The sequence below is a fragment of the Neomonachus schauinslandi genome, chromosome 3, assembly GCF_002201575.2.
Source record: "Neomonachus schauinslandi chromosome 3, ASM220157v2, whole genome shotgun sequence".
NCBI lineage: Eukaryota > Metazoa > Chordata > Mammalia > Carnivora > Phocidae > Neomonachus > Neomonachus schauinslandi.
In genome coordinates this window covers 115,438,108-115,465,199 of record NC_058405.1, presented here as the reverse complement: position 1 = coordinate 115,465,199, position 27,092 = coordinate 115,438,108, and the positions used below count along the sequence as shown (strand labels likewise).

General features: G+C 40.7%; 1 protein-coding gene across 1 annotated transcript in view; it reads left to right on the top strand.

Annotated features, from left to right (window-relative positions):
- Positions 1 to 27,092, top strand: part of NEB (nebulin) — a 200,218-nt gene that overhangs the window by 143,782 nt on the left and 29,344 nt on the right. Inside the window, exons 106-125 of the mRNA XM_021702909.2 lie at positions 7,883 to 7,987; positions 8,638 to 8,742; positions 9,607 to 9,711; positions 11,375 to 11,479; positions 11,640 to 11,744; positions 12,377 to 12,481; positions 13,475 to 13,579; positions 14,896 to 15,000; positions 17,184 to 17,288; positions 17,657 to 17,764; positions 19,328 to 19,432; positions 21,054 to 21,158; positions 21,563 to 21,667; positions 22,303 to 22,407; positions 22,497 to 22,607; positions 23,304 to 23,414; positions 23,665 to 23,766; positions 23,876 to 23,980; positions 25,984 to 26,094; positions 26,799 to 26,903. Coding sequence (XP_021558584.1) covers positions 7,883 to 7,987; positions 8,638 to 8,742; positions 9,607 to 9,711; positions 11,375 to 11,479; positions 11,640 to 11,744; positions 12,377 to 12,481; positions 13,475 to 13,579; positions 14,896 to 15,000; positions 17,184 to 17,288; positions 17,657 to 17,764; positions 19,328 to 19,432; positions 21,054 to 21,158; positions 21,563 to 21,667; positions 22,303 to 22,407; positions 22,497 to 22,607; positions 23,304 to 23,414; positions 23,665 to 23,766; positions 23,876 to 23,980; positions 25,984 to 26,094; positions 26,799 to 26,903 — 2,118 coding nt within the window. The remainder of the gene's footprint in view (positions 1 to 7,882; positions 7,988 to 8,637; positions 8,743 to 9,606; positions 9,712 to 11,374; positions 11,480 to 11,639; positions 11,745 to 12,376; positions 12,482 to 13,474; positions 13,580 to 14,895; positions 15,001 to 17,183; positions 17,289 to 17,656; positions 17,765 to 19,327; positions 19,433 to 21,053; positions 21,159 to 21,562; positions 21,668 to 22,302; positions 22,408 to 22,496; positions 22,608 to 23,303; positions 23,415 to 23,664; positions 23,767 to 23,875; positions 23,981 to 25,983; positions 26,095 to 26,798; positions 26,904 to 27,092) is intronic.

The following is a 27,092-nucleotide window of genomic DNA, read 5'->3' as shown; positions in this document are numbered from 1 at the left end:
ATGCTACATTGAGCCCCTTTGCTTTGCTGAAAGCTTACATATATTGCTTCAGCCGACACTAGCCCTTAGCCAGGAATGCTTATGTTCTTTTGTCTCAGCAAAGTTGTGCTTCTCCACACTGGCTGTGTATCAGAATCACCTGGGAAATATTTCTAGACTACCCATGAGTGGACTCCGACTCTCCAACCTCTCACCAGACTTTCTGATTCTCTGTGTCTGGGCATCTGCATGCTTTTAGCTGCTCCATAATAATTCTAACATGCAGCCAGTGTTGGAAACCACTGCTTTAAGTATCACATCTGTCCTCCAGCTGCCACGTAATAAAACATCAAATGGCAACTTAGCATGCTTATTGGTATCTCTAAAATACCTTTATTTCTCTTGGCTGTTTGGATTCAGAATTATCTAAAACTTTAATTTCTCCTTTTCCCAATTCCTATTGGGATTCTGTGTGTCTTATGCATCAACATTGAGGAAGAAGAATAGCTGCTCTCCAGTAATTCATTTTCTCCCACACTTGCCTCACTGGTAGAATGATGTGAGCTTGATAAAATATTGATCCACTTCTTCTATTTTTTTTAAAGATTTTGAGGAAGATTGGCATTAATTCTTTGAATGTTTGGTAGAATTCACCAGTGAAGTCTTCTGACCTTTTATTTGTTGGGAGGTTTTTAATTATTGATTCAATCTCCTTACTAGTAATTGGTCTGTTCAGATTTTCTGTTTCATCATGATTCAGGGTTGGCATGTTGTATGCTTCCAGGAATTTATCTGTTTCTTCCAGATTGTCCAATTTGCTTAGCACATAATTGTTTATAGTAGTCTCCTTGATACTTTGTATTTCTGTGGTGTCAGTTATAACATCTCTTTTATTCCTGATTTTGAATTCTCTTTTTTTCTTGGTGAGTCTAGCTAAAGGTTTGTCAATTTTGTTTATCTTTTCAAAGGACCAGCTCTTTCATCGACCTTTTATATTTTTAGTTTGTATTTTACTTATTTCTTCCCTGATATTTTTTTCCTTCTTTCCACTAAGTTCCTTGAGGTGTAAAGTTAAGTTGTTTATTTGAGACTTTTCTTGTTTCTTGAGGTAGGCATTGTTATGAACTTTCCCCTTAGAACTGTATCCCATAAGTTTTAATATGTTACATTGCCATTTGTCTCAAGATTTTTTTTATTTCTCTTTTGATTTCTTCTTTGACCCATTGTTGTTCAGTATCCACATATTTGTGAATTTCCCAATTTTCTTCATGTAATTAATTTCTAGTTTCATCCCATTGTGGTTTGAAAATATGCATGATATGATTTCAATCCTCTTAAATTTACTGAGGTTTGTTTTATGGCCTAACATGCAATCTATCTTGGAAAATGTTCTATGCACTTGAAAAGAATATGTATTCTGTTGCTTTTGGATGGATGTTCTGTAAATATCTGGTCTACTCTATCGTTTAAGGCCAATGTTTCCATATTGATTTCCTGTCTGGATAATCTATACATTGATGTAAGTGGGGTATTAAAGCCCCCGACTATTGTTGTATTGCTATTCTCTGTTTAGGTCTGCTTATATTTGCTTAATATATCTAAATGCTCTTATGTTGGGTGCATAGTTACAAATATTATATCTTTTTGTTAGATTGGCCTCTTTATCATTATGTAATGCCCATCTTTGTCTCTTATTAGTCTGTTTTATCTCATATAAGTATAGCTACTCCACCTTTCTTTTGGTTTCCATTTGCATGGAATATCTTTTTTTATCCTTTCACTTTCAGTCTCTGTGTGTCCTTATATATAACATGAGTCTCTTGTAAGCAGTATATAGATAGGTCTTGTTTTTTTATTTTATTTTTAAAGATTTTATTTATTCATTCAAGACACAGAGATACAGAGAGAGAGAGCACGAGCGGGGGAGAGGCAGAGGGAGAAGCAGGCTCCCCACCGAGCCAGGAGCCAGACGTGGGGCTCAATCCCAGGACCCTGGGATCATGACCTGAGCCGAAGGCAGATGCTCAACCATCTGAGCCACCCAGGCGCCCCTTATTTTATTTTTTTTTAAGATTTATTTACCTATTTTAGAGAGAGCAAGCATGAGTGGGAGGGGCAGAGGGAGAAGGAAAAGCTCAAGCAGACTCCATGCCAAGCACAAAGCCTGACAGGGCTTGATACCACCACCCCAAGATCATGAACTGAAACCAAGAGTCAGACATTTAACCAACTGTGCCACCCAGGTGCCCAGTAGGTTTGTTTTTTTAATCCATTCAGCCACTCTGTGTCTTTTGATTGGAGAATTTAGTCCATTTACATTTAGATTAATTATTAATATGTATGTGTTTATTGCCATTTTATTAATTGTTTTCTGGCTGTTATTATAGTCCCTCTCTCTTCCTTTCTTTTGCTCTCTTCCTTTGTGGTTTGATGATTTCTTTTAGTGGTATGCTTATACTTCTTTCTTTTCATCTTTTGTGTATTTCCTGTCAGTTTTTGCTTTATGGTTATCATGAAACAACTTGTAACAACTTGTATTTATAACAGTCTATTTTAAGTTGATAACAACTTAAGTTTGATCCCATTGTAAAGCTCAACATTACTCCCCCTGCCATGTTTTATGTTTTTAATGTCACATTTTACACGTTTTTTGTCTTGTGTATCATAGTGATTTTTACTTCTTTTGTCTTTTAACTTCATACTGGTGATTAATTCACTACCTTTACCGTATATTTACCTTTCCAGTGAGGTTTATTTTTCATATGTATTATTGTCACTAATTAGCACCCTTTCTTCTTAGCTTAAAAAAATCTCATTAACATCTCTTGTAAGGCTGCTTTAATGATGATGAACTCCTTTAGCTTTTGCTTGTCTAGAAAACTCTCTCTCTCCTTCACTTCTGAATGATAATTTGCCAAGTAGAATATTCTTGGTCAGAAGTTTTTTCTTGGGGCGCTTGGGTGGCTCAGTCGTTGAGCGTCTGCCTTCAGCTCAGGTCGTGATCCCAGGATCTGGGATCGAGCTCCGCATCGGGCTCTCTGTTCGGCGGGGAGCCTGCTTCTCCCTCTCCTACTCTGCCTTCTTGTGTTCCCTCTCTCACTGTCTCTGTCAAATAAATAAATAAAATCTTTAAAAAAAAAAGAGTTTTTTCTTTCAGCACTTGGAATATATTTTGCCACTCCTTCTGGTCTGCAGTTGAAAAATCTGCTGATACTCTTATGGGGGGGGGGGGGGGCGGCGTTCCAATTTATGTAACAAGTTGTTTTTCTCTTGCTGCTTTTAATAGTTCCTTCTTTAACTTTTGACATTTTAATTATTATGTGTCTTGATGTGGGTTTCTCTGGGTTCCTCTAATTTGGAACTTTCTGGGCTTCCTGGATCTGGATGTCTGTTTTCTTCCCCAACTTAGGGAAATTAATATTTCAGCCATTATTCTTTCAAGTAAGATTTCTGTTCCTTTCTCTCTTTTCCTTCTGGAAGCACTGTGATACAAATGTTAGTCTATCTGATGCTGTCCCACAAGTCCCTAAGGCTATTTTCACTTCTTTTTCATTCTTTTCTCTTTTTGCTGCTCTGGTTAGGTGAGCTCCACTGCCTTGTCTTCAAGTTGACTGATCCTTTCTTCTGCTTTAGCTAGTCTGCTATTGAACCCCTCGAGTGTATTTTTCAGTTCAGTTACTGTATTATTCAGTGACTTCCATTTGATACTTTCTTATATTTCTCACTGTGTGTGACATTCTCACTGTGTTCATTCTTCTTTGCAGTTTGGTGAGCATCTTTATGACTGTTAACTTAAACTCTTTATCAAGTAAATGAACTCCATTTTATTAAGGTTTTTTTCTGAGTTTTATCTTGTTCTTTCATTTGGAACATATTCCTGTGTTTCTTCATTTTGCTTGACTCTGTTTCATTTCTATACAATAAGTGAAACAACCACCCTTCCCAGTCTTGAAGGAATGGCCTCATGTAGGAAGTGAAACTTGTTGTTGAACCCTGTCTCATCTCTTGGTTGTCTCTCAAACCTTTACGCTTGTGCAAGTAGCCCATTCTATTTTTATTAGTGCTTAGTAGTTGAGGATGTGCCAAGACCATGCAGTGTCCCAAAGGGGAGGGTCTCAGCACCTAGATATAGGCTGACTGGAAGCCAAACCCTCAGGCATCGGCTTTTATTTTTTTTTTTTTTAAGATTTTATTTATTTATTTGACAGAGAGAGACACAGCGAGAGAGGGAACACAAGCAGGGCGAGTGGGAAAGGGAGAAGCAGGCTCCCCGCAGAGCAGGGAGCCTGATGCGGGACTCGATCCCAGGACCCTGGGATCATGACCTGAGCTGAAGGCAGTCGCTTAACCAACTGAGCCACCCAGGCACCCAGGCATCGGCTTTTAAATGTATGCAAATACCTATAATCCTAAGAAACTGCAAACATAAACCCTGCTGGCCGCCAGAGCCTGGCAATCTGGAGGTGTCCCCTGGCTGGTAGTCATAGAAATCAGGACTCCAGACCAGTGTATAAGTTCTTTTCTGGGTGAAACCAGCAAGCTGGAGCAAGGCAAAGGTAGAGCACCAAACATAGCATCTACAACCTTTGTTCCTTGTTAGCAGCTCTATAGGCCACTAAATATGTGTCATACCTAAAGCCTATCCCTCACGCCAAAGATCCAGGACAAGCAAAGAGGCCTCCTTCATAGAAAGACTGGGAGTATGCTCCAGTCTGCTGTCTGTGCAGTGCCCTTGGGGTGGTAGCTTACCAAGAACTGTCTTTCCAATTTCCATAGTCCTGGGCACCCAGAAATACAAGCCCCCCCCAGGCTACCAGCGCCAGGCAATCAAGGGGTATCCACAAGTTGGCAGCTGCAAAAATCAGGGACCACATGTGTAAAAAGCTTCCCCCCAGGAGATATTAGCACTCCAAAGCATAGCAGAGGGTAAGAATGAAGATAGTAGATGCCCTCTAAGTTCTCTGAAAAGGATTTTGGTCAGCCCCAAGATGCATCTTTAATTAGAAGCCTACCCCTCAAGCTGCAGTCATGATGATGAGCTAACGAGCCTCCTTTCCAGAAAGACTAAGCTCCTGGGTCTGTTGTCTCTTGCCGTGCCCTGGGGGTGGTAGCTATTTAAGAACTCTTTCTTCATTGGTTACAGTCCTGTGGGACCCACAAGTGTAAGCCCTATCAGCCACCAGAGCTAGATGATGTAGAGGTGTCTCCTGGCTGCAGTTGCAAAAATCAGACTCCCAGACAAGGCTGTGAGCTCCTTTCTGGGTAACCTTTGTTATAACAGTCGCACGGCACCAGGAACACAAGCTCCCCTGACCTTCAGAGCCAAATGACCAAGAGGCGTCCTGGAGGTGGCAGCCACAAACATCAGAATGGATGAAATCTTGCCATTTGTGACAACTTGAATGGAGGGCATTATGCTAAATGAAATAAGTCAGAGAAAGATAAATATCATATGACCTTTCTTATACATGGAATCTAAAATACATATATATGGTGGTTGCCATAGATGGGAAGTAGTGGGTGGGAGAAATTTAGCTTAAATAAATTGAATTTTAAAAAATACTGATCAAAATTACTCTTCTGGATTCAGAAGGTCTTTGGTAGAACCTCTAAATCTGTTTTAATAAGGACTTTGGGGTTTTTACAGATCAGGAAAGTTTGGAAAACACTGTTTTAGTAAAAAGTTTGATGACAAAAGGGAAGTAGAGTTCTTGACTTTTGAATTGTCTTTGAGTTGTGTAGATTCTTGACTTTTATACCTCATAGTACTAGCAAGCAGGGGTGTTGTCCCAGTAAGTATAAACAGGGAGGTGTGGGGGGGATGGGCTAGATGGGTGATGGGTAGTAAAGAGGGCACTTGATGTGATGAGTGCTGGGTATTTTACGTAAGTGATGAATCACTGGCTTCTACTCCAGAAACCTATATTGCACTCCATGTCAACTAAGATTTAAATTTTAAAAAAATGAAGAAGCATCAACAATGCATACCTAAGTATGGGGGAAATATGATACAAAGAAAATTATAGAAATGTCATGGGAGAGTTGGGTTTTAGTTCCAGATTTGCTTCCAGTTTGCTGTGTGACCTTGTATAATTCACATGTTCAATACCCCAATTTCCTGAGCTAGAGAATTGGAGTAGATGATTCAGGGTCCTTTTAACCATAAGATTCTATGAGTTTGTTGACTTGCTTTATTTGAAATTTAGCCTGGAAGAAATAGTAAATTTTTATTTAGTTTATCTCTTTTCTTTCAGAAGTAATACAAAAAACAACCCCAAGTAGATGAGCTACATTTTGTTTCAACTCATGCTTGTATATAATTTGTAGTTAAAGAAATAGACATGCTTACAGTTGTGACAGTTGCCTACATATGTATATACATATTATTTCCTATATTTTATCTGTTCAACTGGTATTTATATCTATGATTAGAATTTATTTGCTATCCATTTGTACTTCCTAGTTTGCTTCATTATATTAAGCTCCCTCAACATTTATCAGAGGACTACTGCTTTTCAGATCTTTTATCCAAATACAAGATGATAAAAGAATGATAGAGCTGAGCCCCTGCATTCCATGGGCCCATAATCTGTGAGGAGAAACAAACATCAATATGATGAATGATATCCTATAGGAATAAACAAGACAGTGTGGTCTCTATGAACTTTCCAGGCAGATAAGAGGAGGAAGAACATTCTAAGCAGAAAGGGCAGTATATGAAAATGGCCATGATGAGTTCTCAAAATTGGAAATAGTTTCAAATATTACAAAAGGAGTGTGGGAGAATGTTGGGAAATGAGACTAGAAACATAGGATAAAAGCCAGCTCATGAAGATTCTGGGGTGCTGTCTTAATATTAGACTTGATGAAAAGTCATTGAAGAATTACTTCTGAGCCTTAAGATATGATTAGATCTGAGCTTTAAGAAAATCTCCTTCTCAGACTTGTGAAAGATGAAAGGGCCATGCGGAGTGGTCCAGTGGAGGACCTAGGAAGGTGTTTTAGGAGCCTTTTGAGGATGTGTAGAGAAGAAATTCTACAAGAGGTCGAACTAGGGCAGCGTCTCTGAGAAAGAAGAAGGTGGATCAGACTTAGACTATTGAAGTCCTCAATCTCAAATAGATGATTGAGTCCTACAAACAGATGAGGTTACCCAAGGAGAATGTATAAGGTGAAAGAAATCAACTCTGACTCCAGCCAGTGGCAGCCTTTGGGGAAGGGCAGAACCATAGAAGGAAGCTGAGGAGTGCCTAGAAAAGATAAGCCACTTAGGGGAGAGTGCCAGAATGGGAGGCAGAGAAGAATGTTTTCAGGAATGAAAATGCTAAGCGGTTTCAGTTGCTACAGAGAACCATTCTTGTATTTGGCAGTTGTAAAGTTTTTGGTAGTCTTCATGAGAGTGACTTCATTGGTGTGGTTGGGTGGAAGCCCAACTGTTGCCTTGAGAAATTAATCAAAAGAGAGAAAAAGAAGAAATACATAGACTGCTTGGCTGTGAAAGGTAGAAACAAGGTCATTGGTAGAGATTGGAAAAGGCTTAGTGACGGGAGGGACTAGACTTTGTTTGCAGATGCAGGGAGAAGGCTGGAGAAATGGGAAGGCTGAAGATGTAGAGGGCGGGGGTAGGGAAAGCCTCTGGAAAGGGACAGGTGAGAATAGGACCGAGAACGCAGTAGGAGGCTGGAATCTTGGGCAGGCTACAGAATGTCTCTTATTTTGTTACAAGGGAAAAGGAAAGAGCTAGGGAGGTAAATAAATTATTGGTTTATTGGGTGGAAACGGAGCCTGTTGCAGCAGGACAGGCCCCGGTTTCTTTATGGAGTAAGCACTAAAGGCACCTCTCAGCAGAGAACATAATGTGTCGATGAAGCGGAAATAATGGTAATGACTGTTTTATGTCCAGCTGGTTTACAGAGCTGCAGGCAAAAAGCAGAAGTCAATCTTCACCTCAGTTCCTGATACTCCTGATCTTTTAAGAGCCAAGCGAGGGCAGAAGCTTCAGAGTCAGGTGAGATTCATAAACAGAGACTCCTAAACCCGCAGCACTGGCGTCACGGGGGCTGGTAGTGTGTGGCTGCCCACTCCGGCTCCGTAACAGACTCACACTTGGTTGTCCTTGATGCAGCCTCATGGCCCTTAACCTCTAGCCGTTTTCTTTGGGGCCATCATAACTGTGGTTATGTGGTACATAAACAAGCAATATCATGTCTATTTTTCTAAGTCGTGTGTACAATTTTCATCATTGGATGAATGGTCTGTGGACCAAACTGCTTGATTCATTCTGTAGGACTTATCTATTGTTCATGACAAATGAAACCACATTTTATGCATTTAGACAAAAATGGGGGGGGGAGGGAATGTGTCGAGGGCTTTGTCAGAATCCTCTCATTCTTCCAACAACATTCTTTATCACCTGGTTTTAGATCGGGCCATACTCAACAGTAAGGGTATTAGGTAACTAGTGTATGTATGCATGTTTCCAAATGTGGAACACAGAAACAAATGAGCAGAAATACATATGATAAATGAAAAACCAGGACAACAACAAGTAGACACCATCCTCCCATTGAAGGGTTAGACATGAATGAAAATGACTGAATACTAAATAATAAATGTTTTATCTCTATAACATCTGATCCCTATTTTCTAATCATTTAGTATCTGTATGTTGAACTTGCCACCAAAGAGAGACCCCATCATCACGCTGGAAGCCAGACCAAAGCCCTGAAGCACGCTAAAGACGTAAAGGACCTGGTCAGTGAGGTAAGTCGGGAATTTGGCACCAAGGTGCACTGGGTTAAAGAAAAAAATCTTGGGGTGCCTGAGTGTCTCAGTTGGTTAAGTGGCCAGCTCTTGATTTCAGCTCAGGTCATGATCTCAGGGTCATGGGATCGAGGCGCGCATCAGGCTCCACACCCTGCGGGGAATCTGTTTAAGATTCTCTCTGTCCCTCTCCCTCTGCCCCTTCCTGCTCACACTCTCTCTCCCTTGGAATATATAAATTATTTTTAAGAAAAAATCTTTCTGGGGCGCCTGGGTGGCTCAGTTGTTAAGCGTCTGCCTTTGGCTCGGGTCATGATCCCAGGGTCCTGGGATTGAGCCTGATGTCGGGCTCCCTGCTCTGCGGGAAGCCTGCTCCTCCCTCTCCCACTCCCCCTGCTTATGTTCCCTCTCTCGCTGTGTCTCTCTCTGTCAAATAAATAAATAAAATCTTTCCTTAGGGGCACCTGGGTGGCTCAGTCGTTAGGCGTCTGCCTTCGGCTCAGGTCATGATCCCAGAGTCCTGGAATCGAGCCCCACGTCGGGATCCCTGCTCGTCAGGAAGCCTGTTTCTCCCTCTCCCACTCCCCCTGCTTGTGTTCCCTCTCTCGCTGTGTCTCTCTCTGTCAAATATATAAATAAAATCTTGAAAAAAAAAATCTTAAAACCTTCCCTTGCTGCCTCTGATCAGAGAGCTCATTTCTGTAATTATGCTCAGCAGCATCCAAACACAAAAGGTAAAGCTATTCTCTTATCAAGCCTGATACATCATGTCCCTAGGCTGGATCTGTGACATGGTTGTGAATTCGGAAGGATGGAAACATTTGAACTTAAGTTTGTCTCTTTTTTCCTATCTTTATTTCTTAGAAAAAGTACAAGATTCAATATGAAAAAATGAAGGACAAGTACACCCCCGTTCCGGACACGCCAATCCTCCTCAGAGCCAAGAAGGCTTACTGGAATGCCAGTGATGTATGCATCCTTTTCTTCTTTCTTCTCTTGTGATGCGACAGCTGAGGTTGTGGTAACTAAGACACAGAAGATAGTACAGTGCTCTATAGTTCAAAGCCCTGGTCCACAACGTGGATCACGGGCACAACAACCCTGAAACAACAGACGGCACAAACGGTATCAGGCACAGTAACTAAGAACAACGCTGGCAGATGCTAAATGCCTGTGGTTTTCCTCGTTGTTGTTCTTCACAAAACTATGACCCTTTCTTATAATTCTTTGGCAGCATTTGCTAGGGATACTTGACAACTAATTGTCACTTATCCATAAAGTCATGGTCTTGGAGTCAGCCAAACATGGTTCCAAATCCCGTTGCTGTCACTTGCCTGCTATATGACTCTATATAATTTCTTTAATTTCTCTAAGACTCTGTTTTCTGGTATGTAGAATAAGGATAAGAATTGTGATAATGAAGTTAGACAAAATGAGATAATATATATAACATTCCTGGCACGGTGCTGGGCTCTTAGTTAACATGCAGAAAATGTTTTTTCCCTTTCTTCTCTTGACCATCTCAATCATGAGAATGACACATTTGTTAGAATTAGGAGGGACAGTCTTTCATTTCCCATACCACTTGATCAAGGACACAACTGGCTTTTAGTGGTAATGAGATTACCTGTTAATAAAGATATGAAATTAACTCAGGGTAGATAACCAGTTCTTACCGGGTTCATTTCTCAGAGCCCACCTGCAGGTGCATTGCACCCATTACCAGAACCAGAATCCCTGGAGGACTGGGCATACTGGGACTTAAACTCAGCCCAAAGCTGCAGCAACCCCATGACCCCTCAATTTAAGAATATTGCTCTAGGATTTCCGGGCATCATAAAGTCATTACGGTGATCTCTAAACAGAAATGTGAAAGGGCACAACAAAACTGAAACAGTATCTTAGTTCCATAAGTTTGTCAGCAATTTTCATTTGGAGCTGAAAGGAGTCTGCTACTTGGATGAGGACCTTGTCCCCTGATCCTATGAGATATCATAGGACCCACACCTGGTGTATAGAGATCTAATGGTCTGCTATACGTGGGCTGAGCACAGGGAGCCAGAATCTCCTGAAACATTCAAGGTAGTTGGCACGCTCTTCACTAAATGTAAAATGCCCATGAGTGCTGCTCAGCGCTACGGCGTACCAACATACCAGGCACTGGTTCTACACTCTCGGGGTCCAGGGCCAGACCATTTTGCTTAAAATACAAGCTGAGGAAGTTGTATACTACCCTCAAAATCTATCCCCTAGGATATTTTTAGTCTTCTAAACAAACTTCTTATTTTAAGTAGTTTTAGATTTACAGAAAAGTTACAAAGATAGGACAGAGAGTTCCCATACACCCTACATCCTTTCCCCCCTATTGGTAGTGCCTTACATTACCACGGTACATTTGTCACAATGAGTGAATCCATATTGATGCATCATTATTAATTAAACTCTATTCAGATTTCATTAGTTTTCTCCCAATGTCATTCTCTTCCTGGATGTGAAAATGAGCTTTTTAATCTCTCATAAATTTATTCATGGGAAAACCTAAGAGAGAAGACTCAAGAGAGTTCGAGCTTAAAAGAACTCAATCATTTAACTTGGTGGTTTTTCACAATCTATGTGCCTTTTCTCTTTCTAGCTACGTTACAAAGAAACATTTCAAAAGACCAAAGGAAAATACCACACTGTGAAAGATGCTCTGGACATTGTTTATCATCGTAAAGTCACAGATGACATTAGTAAAGTATGTCCCTAGATATTTCTACTTTGTTGGGCTTAATAACCTACCATCTTTTTTTTTTTTTTTAAGTATTTTCCCTTTCTTAAAACTCTCTAGAGAAATGTAGACTTTTTTACATTAAAGTTGGGTAAGACTTATAGCTGTCTTTGTGTTTTTACCACAGGTGAAATACAAGGAGAACTACATGAGTCAGTTGGGAATCTGGTTGTCCATTCCTGATCGCCCAGAGCATTTCCACCATCGGGCAGTTACTGATGCAGTCAGTGATGTGAGTCTCGAAACTTTGTTTTTACATATGAATTCATATTCCCATGTGACTTATGAAATCAAACACTGCATAAAAACTGATGAAACAGTCAGATTTTAGATCTTCTGTATGGATGTTTAAATCCTAAAACTCACTGCTACATAACTGAGCTTTAACTTGAGAAAGAGAAAGATATATTCAAATTTATAAACTTAATTTTTCTTCTAAATGTATGATATCATGTTACAGGACTGGAAGTAATATACTTCATCTAGGAAATAGACTTGTTTTGGTCATTTGAAGAGACAACTTCATGAAGCAATGAAGACACATAACAATGCTCATTTTAGAAATTTCAGCTCTCTGTATGAAAATATAGCTGCTGAGCTCATATGCTTTCTAGGAAAATATGCCTGTTAAATTTGAATTGCTTTAATTAGTATTAAAAATTAAAATTTCCATATATAATAAAACAATATACCATAAAATGAGCAGAAATCAGTATTACTGGAAACTTAAATAATTGTTTTAATACTTTAGTATTCTTTATACTTCAGCAGTCAGAGCTTCTATTTGTTCTACTTGTATTGATCCTAGCCTACTACTATTTGGAGATAGGTTCTTAAAATTCTTTGATGATATTCTTCTCCCAGGTAAAATATAAAGAAGATTTGACCTCGCTTAAGGGCATTGGTTGCTATGCCTATGATACCCCTGACTTCACTCTGGCTGAAAAGAACAAGACTCTCTACAGCAAGGTATGTCTACTCAAGGATAAGAACCACCTGCATTTAACATATTCCAGTGCCCACAGAGAGAATCAGTACTGAAGAAATAGCTTTTCATATGTCTCTCTCTATCCTTGCTTCTAGTCCCTGTAGTTGGAGTACATACTGAATGGTTCACTCTACTTAGAAAGTTTCTTAGTATTGACCTCACTGACTATAGTCATCATTGATTTATATCATTTATTTGAATTTGATGAAAAGTCATTTTAGTGTAACTCCTCATGGTTCTTCCCGAATTTCCTTCCTATTACTATGTCTCTGGGTGACTAACTTTGTTAGAGTTGATATGGTAGCAAATACAAAGTGGGATTAATCCACAAACTTGTTGTGTGGTAAATAACTTTGTTTTTATGGCCTCGTTTTCCTATTTTCAAAATAAAGTAGTTGGGTTAGCTTCCTTTGAGTTCCAAAATAGGAGTCAACAAATTTTTCTGAAAAGTGCCAGATAGTAAATATTTTAGACTTTGTGGACCACATTCATTCTGTCACATAGTCTTTTTACACTCCCCTAAAATTGTTAAAAAACATTCTCAGTTCATGGGGTCATTTCAAAACAGCTGGTGGTTTAGATGTGAGCTCACCTCTGCATTAAAATATTATGATTATCTAATTACTGGAAAATTATTTCAAAGTAATGGGTTAAAAATGCCTTCAAGTTCACATAAAATAAAATAAAATAATAACCCTTAATATATAGAAACAAAGAAGGAACTGATTTGTGTTTTCGCCTAATATGGAAGATAGATCGAGTTGATATCTGTTCAATAAAGTATGTGTTGTGGGGCTAGTTTTCAGGTATCCATGTGGGTATACACTTCATTGCCTTAGGAGGCAAAGTGTTCAATAATTACTTGTTAACTTCCATGAATAAATTAGCTCAATTGTGTGAAGGGATAAATGACATGTCTCATTCTTAAGGTAATCACAGCCTGCTGTCAAATAACTGTGTTCTCTTTTCTCTAGTATAAGTATAAAGAGGTATTTGAAAGGACGAAGTCAGATTTCAAGTATGTTGCAGATTGTCCAATCAATAAGCATTTCAAGTACGCAACTCAGTTGATGAATGAGGTACGTATGACTTGATCCAGTTAAGCCTATTCAGCTCCCTTAAGGAGTCTATAGAGTTATTTGATTAAAACCCAATACATAAAATGACAGGAAGGTCAATTTAAATGTTGGTTCAAGATAAAGATTTGGAAAGACTCTTATAAGGTCACCATCTGATGGGCTCTCCCAAAAGCAGAGTGAAGAGACTGTCCAGAGTGGTGTGAGGGCCCCACCACCATCATTGCCTCTGTTTGCACAAGCATAGGGCAGCACAGCCTTTTGGGTGACAAGAGTAAGGAGATCAAGGATTTTGTTGACTATCAGCTGAATTCCCTTAAACATGATATTGTGTAGGGTTGGGAGACCCAGAAGCTCAAGGTTAATTTGGCATCCCTTACCAGGGCACAGAAATGGCGGTGGTTGAAAGAGCCACCCCTAAGGGGATAGTTGTGATTCATGCATTCAGATGTATTGCCACTGTTACTCATACATTGGTGCAGAGAAGTATCCATTTGCACCCAAAATATTCCTTTAGAGTCTACCCAGTCTTTCCTGGAACTGCTGTTGCAATAATTTAAATTCAGCTTAAAATGGCCGAAATGAGCAAGCTGTGAATTAACTTACATTTGGATGGTTTTATATTTAATTTCCCATCTTTGGATTTTCCATGGATTTATGTAAATCCAAAAACAATGTTAGAAAATTAGTAAAATGTATCTAAAAATGAAAATGTGGCCAATGGTATGTTTTTTTCAATATATGATTTTTTTTGTTTTTGTTTTTGTTTTGTTATTTTTAAATTTGATTTAGTTCATTTTCAGTAGATTTCCATGCAGGATGACTGAAGAATTACAGTCAGAAGCTTCCTAGGAAGACAGTCTTGATAAATTTTGTTACTGTTTTTATAATTTGGAAAGGATTTTCAGGGTCTCTTTTATAATCAAATTTACTACCATGAGAAGACTGGTAGAATTTGCCCATGAATATACTTTTTGATTCTCACAGCCTTAGACAGTAAACCTGTAGCTCATCAGTACCTTATTTACAATGCCATAAAATCTAACATTGCTAATGGCATCGTATTTAAAGATGGAAGATGTTTAAGCACAAGGTAGTCCAATTTTGGTGTCATCAGTCAGATCTATCCCAAGCCCTAGCCTTCTCCAGGTGATCTTCAATTGACTCTCTTTACCTCCATGTTATTACTATTCTGGATGCTTTGGAAGCCCACCTTTAGAAATGACCTATTTCTGGCTCTCTGGGGTGTTTATCTTGGGACATTTCTGTGTAGCCTTGAAGTTGTACTCTTGCTATAATTTGATATGATGTTTGAGCAGAAAAAATACAGAGCTGATTATGAGCAGCGGAAAGATAAATATCACCTGGTAGTCGATGAGCCTAGGCATCTGCTGGCTAAGATCGCAGGCGACCAGATCAGTCAGGTACTGTGATGGGGCTGGCTGGACAGCCCAGGCAGGACTGTGCTCCAGATTTCTCATGAGATGTCGTTCCGTCTGCTGCAAGGATGTCATAGGTTCTGCCTATGATATTGGGATGTTCTGTTTCAAAGTATCTGTCTAGCCACCCAAAGAGCCCATGAGCTCTTTGAGTGTGCCAGTCCATGCTCTGTGTCCTCACATGTGCTGTGGTGAAGATAAAAAGAAAAGTTGCTCCTCCCACCCTTTGATTCTTCTGGAGGATCTAACTGTGAACTGCAAATTGAGTCACAAAAGTGAAAACAAAGACACAAATTAATGGAAGGAAAGAAGACGGAACTCCTTAGTGTATTTTTCTACTCCAATGATGTCTTCTTTCCTGTAAGGTGGTGTTGGTGGACTAGCTCTATGATTCCCCATTCACAAGGATTATGGATGCTCAACTGCAAGTATTGCAGTCATTCTGCTTTGCACTATAATGTATTTAGTGTCTTCACCCACATGTATATTTGAGTACATAAAGTGTGTGTGCCTACATCTCTTCACTCAGAAGTGATTGGGATATAGAGCCGTGTTCTCTTCTGTCTTCCTAAGTCTCTTCTGTGCTTCACTGCTCTTTGCATGAACAGAGAAAATATAAATCTAGTGCCAAGATGCTTCTGAAACAAGGATGTAATGAAATTCTGCGTCCAGATATGTTGACTGCCCTCTACAACACACACATGTGGAGCCAGGTAATGTCTGATTCGCTGTGAAGAAGAGATTGAGAAGGTTTGAGGGCATTCACTTTTATGCTTTCCTTGATTTCCTTCCCCTGCTCCCTGCCCAGACTGGTTTCATGTGATAAAGCTGCATAAGTATTCATTCCTTATAAATGACCTCTGCCTGTGGCCATGTGTGACCGTGCAACAGCCATCATCCATACGTCATCTAGTATCTCCTAGTAAGAGTAACTGAGTAGAGTTACTTATCTAGTAGAGTAACTGAGACTTTATTTCCAAACTGGTATAACATTGATTTCAATTTTTTTTAATATTTGCCCCAAAGAAATGGATTCCTTAGGGATTGAGGATATTAAGTAGATTCAGTGGCATCTAAGATATCTGAATAATGTTTTCATCTAATATCTGTTGTTCAATGATCACTACAAGTGTACCATTTGGGAGAGATGAGAGTCACGGTGCAGCTCCTTGAATATTGTACATATTTATGGCCCCTCTTGAGTTTGATGCTAATTTGCTAGGTTATTTCCAGCATATCTGTCCTCATACACACTGTTGGCAATGTTGCTGGTGACATTGTCCTTTTACAAGGTCAATTGAAGTTCATGCCACCACTTTTGCATCACATGCTGGAAGGTACATTTGAAGCAGCAAAAAAAAAAAACAAAACCAAAAAACCCAGTGATAATTTCTTTTTTTTTTTAATGCCATTGTTCCCGCATGAAAAAAGTTTTTAGTCAATATTTTATATTAGAAACTCATTTTATCACTTTAGTTTGACACCACATCAACACGTGAAATGAGGGAGATGAGGTCTCCATAAGAACATCTTGTTTGCCTGAACTTGTTCCTTTGTCCTAATGATGATCATCAAATAATCATGCATGGAATTTTGTTGTGCTCTCTGTATCTGTACCACTTTAAACAGCTTGTATGCATGAAAAAAACTCATGACTTGGAAATTACAAAAGTGAATATCTTTTTAAAAATGATAAGTACTTTAAACTGTGTATACTCATTTTTTATTTTGTATCTGTTTCATCTTTGACATGGATACATACCTTAAGACATACGTATTTGATGCAGCATATTTTAAGTAAATCATTACCTGTCAGAGTCCAGAGAACAAGGATCCAGTCCTGACTCTGGGATTCAATCTATATGTGTCCCTTAGTTCAATTTTTTAAACCTCTCTGGGCCTGAGCTTCTAATGTCTAAAAATATGGAAAATATCATTTATTATTACTATTTGCCCACTCCATTACACTATTGCTATCAAATACAGTTTTATATTAAACATTTGTTAGGATTAAAAGAGAAAGTATGACACCATGTCCCACATTCCCCACATCTGTGGCTTATCTATTAATCCTGCTATTTGCTGTGGGACTCTTTTGAGGAAAATTAGCTTCCTTAAAGCCCTCTATTCTGCTTCAAGTTAACTTGTTCGTCTCTTCTACAATTTAGATCAAGTACAGGAAAAATTATGAAAAATCAAAGGACAAATTTACCTCAATCGTGGATACTCCAGAACACCTGCGTACTACGAAAGTCAACAAACAAATTAGTGACGTAAGTGCAAGAAACACTGAATGGATTCTCAGACTCGGGGAGCATTTGCAAATGTGGAGGGACATTTTTGATTGTCACAATGTCTGGAAGATTCTGCTGTTTTGTGGGAGGGAGGCAGGGATGTCAGATGTCCTGCTATGCTCACAATTCTTCTTTTACAATAAAGAATTATTCCAACTAAATTGGCAATTTAGAGGCAATGGAGTTTTAGCAGAAAGCATGAAAGTGCCTGTTGATTTTATAGAATTCTCTTTCCTTTATGTATGCTCAAAAACACAAAAAACTTTGCATTTATATTATTTCCAATACATTATATTGTAAACTGAGATGCACAATATTGTCTCCTTCTGCTTTTACTTCTCCTTCAGATACTTTATAAGTTGGAATACAACAAGGCCAAGCCCAGAGGCTACACGACAATCCATGACACACCCATGTTGCTGCATGTCCAAAAGGTCAAAGATGAAGTCAGTGATGTAAGTACCAGAATGTTTGCAGCCCCTCTCATCTTGGGTTCTTTCTAACATGATATAATGAACCCTGGTCCAGTTATCTATTCCTGTGTAGCAATCACCCTAAAACTTAGAGGCTTGAAAACAAAATCACCTTTTTTTTTTTGCTGGTGATTCTGCAAACTGACTGGGCACAGCTGAGCAGATCTTCTCTGCCATGTGCCATGAAAAATGTTAAATACATCCAGTGCACTGTTTATGAAGGCAGGAATGTATAAAACATTTTTAAAATATTTTTTCATATTTTTTATGTTAAAATAAGTTTCGGCACTTCAAACATGAACATTACTTGTTCATAAACCTCTATCAGATAGATCTTTTCTCTAAAGCAGCCCATTCCCTCTCACTGTAGAAAAATGAAGCATTTCTGTATCCATTCCTCCAAACTTTCTGATTATAACAATAACCAGAGATATTGATGAAAAATATGGACTTCTAGGCCTTTCCCCTAAAAATACTGATTTACTAGGTCCATGGCAAAGTGCAGACAACTATGATTTGTATGATGAGACTATGGGGCTTCCTTAGAACAGTTTTACTTTCAGACTTAACCACATTAAAACCTAAAATCCTCAGGGCGCCTGGGTGGCTCAGTCGTTTGAGTGTCCGATTCTTGGTTTCAGCCAGGTCATGATCTCATGGGACGAGGGATTGAGCCCCTCAGAGGGCTCCACGTTCAGCGGGGAGTCTGCTTGAAGATTCTCTCCTTCTGCCCCTCCTTCTACTTTCCCCCTCTCTCAAATAAATAAATAAATCTTAAAAACAAAAAAAAACAAAAAAACGAATATACTCTGCAATAAGTAGTAAGAAGGCCCCGACGATGTCCCAGGGCCTGTATTTAAGAGTAGCAGAAGTGGGCGGAGCTAGAATTGCCAGGCCCAGGATGGGTTGGGTTGAGCCACAGAAGCTAAGCCTTTCCCATCCCTCTCCCTCCCATCCAAACCCACACATGCCCCAACTTGCTAGATTTGGCTCTAGCAATGAGGGTAATGGACGGCATCCATCAATTCTTTCATTTGTCACATACTTATTGGTACACAATCTTCGCTCTCAAGGGGTTCATCTTAATGGAAGAATAGATAAGCACATAATTACAACATGATATGAGAACAGCCAGAACTGTGGGAGATAAGCACATAATTACAGCATGATATGAGAACAGCCAGAACTGTGGGGGCACAGACGGAAGGCAAGACCAACACCATCGGGGTGAGCTAGTGGGGGAAAGTTTCTCTTCCATCAGCAGTTTTCAAGATGTTCTGAACTCAGTGTTTTCTGAGTTGGGGAAGGAAAAAGACACATGGCCCTTTCAGCCAAGCTCAGGGGACATAAATCCTATGGTGCCACTGGTGACCATACTCGGTTCCGGGGAGCTAGTTTTAAGATCTGAGATTTTTTCTTCACAATAGGTTTATTCTGTCTTAAGAAGCATTATGTACTATAGTCATGGTTTTAATTTCTTGCTTTTTTAATGCTTGGTAGGCCACTATAAAAATTAACCTTGTCTCACTGTGTTTCCTCCCATAGCTGAAATACAAAGAAGTTTACCAAAGAAATAAGTCCAACTGCACCATTGTGCCAGACTCTGTTCATATCAAAGCAGCCAAGGATGCCTACAAAGTCAATACCAACGTAAGTTCCAGAAACTTTCCCAAGGCTAATGGGGGATTTAGCTTCTGCAGGACACGTGATCTCCTTTTACATCTCTTCAGGTGATTGAGCACTCATGAGTCTGGATCAAGAGCCCCAGCAGCATGACTGCTGATGCTGGAATCTAAATTCTGTCTTTGGTTCTCACAGAGGAGAGTGGGGAAGAGCCAGGGTGACAAACCACATGCCACAGGTGGTGTACCCACTCAGGCTCCCTGCCAGGTGGCTGAGAAACAGGAGATTTAATTCTGGAATGAAGGTTGCATGTTGGAAAGTGTCTCAGCATCTTTCATTCCCTCTACCCTCTATATCTTCCTCTTGCCTGGCTCTAGAACCTGCTTCTTCTGGAAAACACACACACGCACGCACGCACGCAAGCACATTTTAGTCACTTGAGGCTGTCAGAAGTTAGCCCATGTCTTTGTCCTGCTCAGATCTCCCTGCAAACTCTTTTAGTGTGTGTGTGTGTGTGTGTGTGTGTGTGTGTGTGTGTGTGTGTGTGTGGTGGGACATCTTAAAGCCTCAACCACAGAAATATTTTTGTGCATTTTGATGAGTATTAACTTCTAAAAAATATATAAATGGTTACATAATGAAACCATTATAATCCAATGAATGCCCACTAGTGCCAGAGAGAGCAAATACCCTTCGGGGCAGGCAGGCAGCTTACAGGTGTCCTGAGAATGGATTGAGGGCTGGTTAGGTAGCAGGATGGGTGTGTGAAAAAGCAAATGCAGTAAAATGTACAATGTAGAGTCTAGGCAGTGGATGTACGGGTATTCTCTAGGATTCTTGCAGCTCTGTTGTATGTTTGAAAAATTTAGCAATAATGGCATCAAAAGCAAACCTCATGAAAAACCCAAAAGTATGCAGAGTTGATTATGTGCAAATTATACCTTGACAAAACAGAGAATAGGAGTGAGGAAAGAAAGGTGCCTGCTACTGAGGGCTCTTCCAAGGACACACATTAAGCTATGTGTGGTCCTGTGCCTCAGATTTGGCCCCAGGCAGCCAAATGGCCAGCTCTGGGGAAGGTCTAGCAAGTGTGCGAGCCTCCCTGGAGCCATTCTCTGCCGGTTTGAGTCCCAGCTCCGTCATTTCCGTCATTTACGAGCTGCCTCCCCTTGGGCAGTTTGTTTAACCCTCTGGTTGGTTCCTCAGCTGTCAATTTCATGCAGCTGTTGCAAAGATTAAATGAGGTAGTAGTTACAAAGTACTGAGAAAAGTGTCTGGCATGAAATAAATACTGTAAGTTTAATCATTTAAGAAAGATTAAGCCTGAGGTTAGCTAGAAATTAAAAGTCCTTGACTGCGAAGATGATAAAGCTGCACTGACAGAGTTAAAGGGACTGTAGAATTATTTCACCTGGAGGCCTATACAATTTTTAGCCCCTATTTTGAGACCAAACGGTCCCACGAGATGACCTCTTCAGTGGCTGACTAGTGGCATAAATTGTACAGAAATGTTAACTGGGGCTCTCGCTTGCATCAAGAACCATGATTTGTTGTATGTTGAGAAGCACGATGGGTCCCTCTGTGCCACGCGTGGTTATGAATTCAGCCCACTGAACGAATTGACCTATTTTCGTCTTCTTCCAAACAGCTGGACTACAAGAAGCAGTATGAAGCCAACAAAGCCCACTGGAGGTGGACCCCCGACCGACCGGACTTCATCCAGGCGGCCAAGTCATCCCTGCAGCAGAGCGATGTGAGAGGGGACAGTCAGGCTCTGAGAAGCATGAATAATTACTCATAATAACCGCTGTCGGTGGCAGCCTAGCTCACTCGAGATCCCAGAAGGATGGGGGGTGGTGTGAGGGGTGGGAGGCAAGCGCAGGAAGCAGACCTGCCTTGGAGCCTGGTCTCCCACAGCTGGGCACCAGCACTAGGGTGCAGAGTCCTGGGTGAGGCTGGGGAGGAACTGGGGGTGAGCAGGCAGGGAGGGCTTGGTCCTGGCCGCGGGGCTAGAGAGGGGGAGCCTAGCAGGCAGTGAGGGGCCAGGAAGCCTCTGCCTCCATTTTGGTGGCAAGTCCTCATAGTACCCTTAAAAGGAGGATTCCTTACAGATTACAGTAAATGCCGGCTTCTTCCTCTGCCCTTCTTCTGTTTCAGTTTGAGTATAAGCTGGACCGAGAGTTCCTCAGAGGTTGCAAGCTTTCTGTCACTGATGATAAAGACATGGTGCTGGCCCTGAGGAATTCTTTAATAGAAAGTGACGTAAGTATCCAGTGCCTTCTGTGACACCTAACCTGGCTCAGGGCCGTCCTCTGCGGCACAGTCCCCAGCGACACCAGGGAAGGACGGAGGAGGCTGCTGGGTCCTGAAACATGACCCTGTCCCCAGTGAATGCCAGTGACGTGGCAGAGCAGGGCGACAGGCAGGGGAAGCTGTAAAATCCAGGTGACCATTCTTGATATATACTGCACCGCAAGATCATTCACGCAGCGAGAATTGGGAACTGAAGTTCTGGCTGGATTCTATGAGGAAATATGCATTTCTGTGTGATCATATTCTTCCTATGTTTCCTCATCTGTAAAGGAGAAATAATAATGCCTCCCAGGATTCGGGAGTGGGTCAAATGACATGTTTGAAAGTCCTTTGAACTAAGGCTAGGTGTATAAAGATTCATCATGAGATCCATTTTGATCATTATTAAAGCCTCAACTTGCAAGAGAGAAAGAAAATCTCTTTCGGATATTTCCCAGGATTTCCCAACATCAAACCTTTTATTGAGTTTAATGTTACTGTGTCCGTGATTCTGTTTTCCCAGCTCTATCTAGTGATTCGGGGACTGCATAAATATATACCGGATACCCAGAGGAGCTAAAGAAATTTTTTTTTCACCCCTGCAGCTGAAATACAAAGAGAAACACGTCAAGGAAAGAGGAACCTGCCATGCTGTGCCTGACACTCCGCAGATCCTCCTGGCAAAGACTGTCAGCAAGCTGGTGTCTGAGGTAACCCTCCAGCAACATATGCTCTGCTCCCGTCTTGGACTAATGCCCCAGGCAGACACTCTTAACAAGCTCTCTGTGGATTCCCTCAGAACAAGTACAAGGACTACGTCAAGAAGCACTTGGCCCAGGGCTCGTACACAACACTGCCAGAGACCAGGGACACCATCCATGTCAAGGAAGTGACCAAGAATGTCAGTGATGTAAGTGACCAGCCCCAGGACTCTTGGTAGCAGCAACACCACTCGACCTTAGGATCCCGGGAAATCTGGGGCGAGCTGCCTTTTTGCTTATAACTGCTTTCCTGTACGTCGCTTCACCCTTAACCATCATCAGTGCCTGTGTGTGAATTTTCAATTCTGTTTTAAAGGAGGACTCCATATTTATTAGGTTTCCTATTATGGCAACTATGGCAAATGGGCATTTTGCCACAGGACATGTTATCTGCGCTATAAGGTGTCAGGAACCTAGCGTTAATAAAAGGGGGAAGCATTGCTGATTAAGAATGGCCTCTCCTATCATTAAACTGCTGAACAATTTTAGAGAAGTAAAATCTCTACTTTTTTTCTCAGTAATCCCTGCCCGCTTTGTCCTTATCAATAATGCTTTAATAATCTCGCTATTATATTTTTATGAGCCCTATATGGTTCCATATGTTTTTGAAAGCTAGAGTTTAATTTGCTTGTAGTCAGTTCTCCCAGGATTGCCATGTGTTACAAGTGTTGGGTTCCAGGACAGAAAGGACAAGGAAGAGCTAGACTATGGATCAGAGATCCAGGTTCCAGACTGATGCCAGAATGGGGAGCCATGGATTTTCCTGGAGATCTCACAGTTCTTCAAGTAAATCAGTTCTTTTCCCTGATTCCTCTGCTCACATAAGTAATTCTGGCTCTATTTAGACAAATTACAAAAAGAAGTTCGTCAAGGAGAAAGGGAAATCCAACTATTCCATCATGCTGGAGCCCCCGGAGGTGAAGCATGCTATGGAAGTGGCCAAGAAGCAGAGTAATGTAAGTTCCCCCTGTTCACACTCTCAGGGGGCCCGCTGAGCCAGTGGATCCCAAATTGGTGCATATTGGTGCAAATTGGGCTGGTTTCATTGAGTGGTATTCCTAATTTCCCTATCTGGTAGTTTAAAAAATAGGGTAATTTAAAAACTCAGTTTGGTTTTAGTAAAACGGTTGCTTGTGCTTGATGAGGACTTTTTCAAAGACAGCATATCTCCCACGTGAGTAAACATTTTTTTCTCTCCAAATAAAGGTCGCATACAAAAAAGATGCCAAAGAAAACCTGCATTACACCACGGTGGCTGATCGGCCAGACATCAAGAAGGCCACGCAGGCGGCCAAACAGGCCAGTGAGGTAAGAAGGTGGTGAAAATGTATCTGCTTCCCAGAGGTCACAGCCACCAAGTAGTACAAGGCACCCACCTCTTAGAATGTATTGCCCATTTTGGTTTTCTTTGATTCAGGTGGAGTACAGAGCCAAGCACCGCAAGGAAGGCAGTCATGGGTTAAGCATGCTTGGTCGCCCAGACATTGAAATGGCCAAGAAGGCAGCCAGGCTGAGCAGCCAGGTAATACAGATGGGCGAGTGGCATCTCTCATGTGAAAAACCTTGCAGGAAGACGTGATTCCCAGCACGGAAATGCAGGAGTAGCAACAAAAGAGATCCTGGGTCTTTGATAGTGCTGCTGAGCTTTGAAAAGTTAGATCGTAAAAGTCTGCCAAGGACCTTGTCTCTTGTTTCTCTCTAATATCTCCAGGCCTTTCTCATTCTCTACTTTTCCATTTATGGGTGTATGTCTAGATGTTTGTGTGCTTAACAGTCTTCATGGAACAAAAACATCAGCCTGTGAGGTCCTCCAGGCACCTCTCCTCGGGTAGTGGGATTATATCCCAAGGGTGGCATTCATACTTGAGTCACCTGTGGGAATTTAACAGGCAAGAGTCACGAAATTCGAACTTCTAGAACCCAACCAGATGCAGTCACCTTTATTCTTCCGTTCAGCATCTGCACATTGCATGACTGGGCTGAGAACTGGGGGGGGTGAACAGATGTCCTCAGTCTTTATGTCCATAGGTAAATAATTACAGTTTGGGGTGATACATAATCAAGGTATATCCAGGGTTCTGAGGGGAAATGCCTCATTCTGTTGAATTTTCCTGTAAATCATCTTCTTCAGCTATTTTACCTAGGCATGACAACTCTCTTCCTTTCATTCAATTAAATCACATTTATTGAGCAAGTCTACTCTATCTTCCTACTCCAAGTGGCGTGTTCCAGAGGGAGGGCATGGTCGTGCACAGAAGTAAATCCTTCAACAAAGTTCTATAGCATTCTACACATTCCAACACAAAATCAACAGAAAAGAGTGTAACTTGGTCAGTGCCCTGACCGAGGTTAAGAAAATAGCTGAGAAAAAGGGAAAGATGTCAGTTTGCTGGTGTCAGTCCTAATTCCCTGATGAGTACATTAGTTTTCTTCAAATGACCCATCACGGAGGCGTCGTAAGATGCAGCCCTGTGCCTTTGCCCTCTCCTTTGGCCTTTGAGGTATTCTACCCAAGTATCAGCCAGACAGCAAAGTCAGGATGGGGCAGGCCCCCACATCGGTAAGACCCTGTGGGCCTGGGGCCACACTGAGAGCTATAAACCCTGAGGCGAGCCTTCCACAGGGAGTAAACCCAGACTCCTTGTCCACATCTGAGGTTTCATGCAGGATTAGAAATGCGAGCCTCTCAATTTTCAAAAACAGCAAAGTCTTCAAAATTTCAACATCGAAATCATTTCTTTGTTTTTACCTTGATGGTGGCACGACCTTGGAAATATAAAAAATGTATTAAAATTTGGAACAGCTATTAGTAGAGTAAGCTGGTATTTATGCTTATTCTTTAAATTGAAGTTAGCCCTTTGCATTTTTTTTACTTTTATGTATCCTAAAAGTATGCTTAATCTTATTTTTGTCGTTATTGTAAAATATCTCACTTCTTTCTTCTAGCCTAAAATCATATTGAGGGTCTTGCCCCCCCCACACTCTGTTCTTTTTTTTACTCAGGCCATTTTTTGCCAAGTTTGAAAAAATCAAAATGATCTAGCCAAAGTACTATTTTAAAATTACAATAAATTCTCCTAATTAACAGATTCCTGTGTCTCACTCTTCTGGACCATTTACAACCCCTCTTTGAACTCCTTACAGTAGACCTAAAATGCTTTTGGTTTTGGTGGTTCCTAGGGTCAGAAGGCTCCACTAGATCACTGAATGGAGCCTGAAGCCTTTAGCCTTTTTCCACTTACTTTTGTTTTGCATTAAAAAGAGGTGATTATCTTTCCTACCTCTGGATAATATAAAAACGAGTGAGGCGATACTATAATACTCAGTCTTACCCTTGACTGCCTGTTGCCCCAACATAACATTGGTTGTGCTCTTCTTTACTCTTAAAAGCGTCCTGGTGCGGATAGTAAGTTATATGATCACTTTATATATAACCTGTTCTTTTGTATTTATATTTCCTCCATTTCTTAGTTTTCAAATTAATTCATGTTCAGAAATAATTTGGAATTTTGCATTTGCTCTTAGGTTAAATACCGAGAAAATTTCGACAAAGAGAAGGGCAAAACACCGAAATTCAATCCAAAAGACAGCCAGCTCTACAAAGTCATGAAAGATGCTAACAATCTCGCAAGTGAGGTACGTTTTTTTTTAATTGTGGCAAAATATATAACATGAAATTTGCCGTTTTAGCTATTTTTAAATGTACAAATGAGGGGCACCTGGCTGGCTCAGAAGAGCATACGACTCTTGATCTCAGCATTGTAAGTTCGAGCCCCATGGGTGTAGAGATTGCTTAAATAAGTAAATAAATGAAATGTACAGTTGAGTGGCATTGATTACATTCACAATATTGTCCAGCTACCACTATTATTTCCATTGCCCCAAACAGAAATTGTACAACCATTAAGCCATAACTCCATTCCTCTCTCCCCCTAGCCTCTGGTAACCTCTATAATCTATTTTCTGTCCCTGTGAATTTGCCTACTAGAAAATCTTATATAAATGGTATCATACAATATTTGTCCCTTTTTTGGTCTGGCTTACTTCACTTAGCATCATGTTTTCAAGGTTCATCCATGTTGTAGCATTTGTCAGAATTGCATTTCTTCTTATGACTAAATCATATCCCATTGTGTGTATACACCACATTTTATTTCTCCATTCATCTGTTGATGAACACTTGAGTTGTTTCCACTTTCTAGCCACTGTGAATGAGGTGTGTGGATTTTCATCACCACCTCCAGTATTTGTTTCCCGATGGGATATCTTACCATGGCTTCCATTAGTACTGTCTTCCAGTTCCTGTTTATGTGATTTCGTTCTTCCCCCTTCACATGCAGGTTAAATATAAAGCTGACCTGAAGAAACTTCACAAGCCTGTGACTGATATGAAGGAATCTCTGATAATGAATCATGTGCTGAATACAAGCCACCTTGCCAGTTCTGTAAGCTCAGTCATTTGCTATAGAAACAGCATGTTTCACCCGTTTGCAGCGGAATTCCTCTGCTGAGCTCACATACATCTCCTTCTCTGCTTCCGGGACACTAGATTTATTAGAAAGCTCTTTTGTGTGAATGCATCCTTCCAAATTACAGCATTAGTCTATCAACTCTCTACGGATTGTGACACCTCT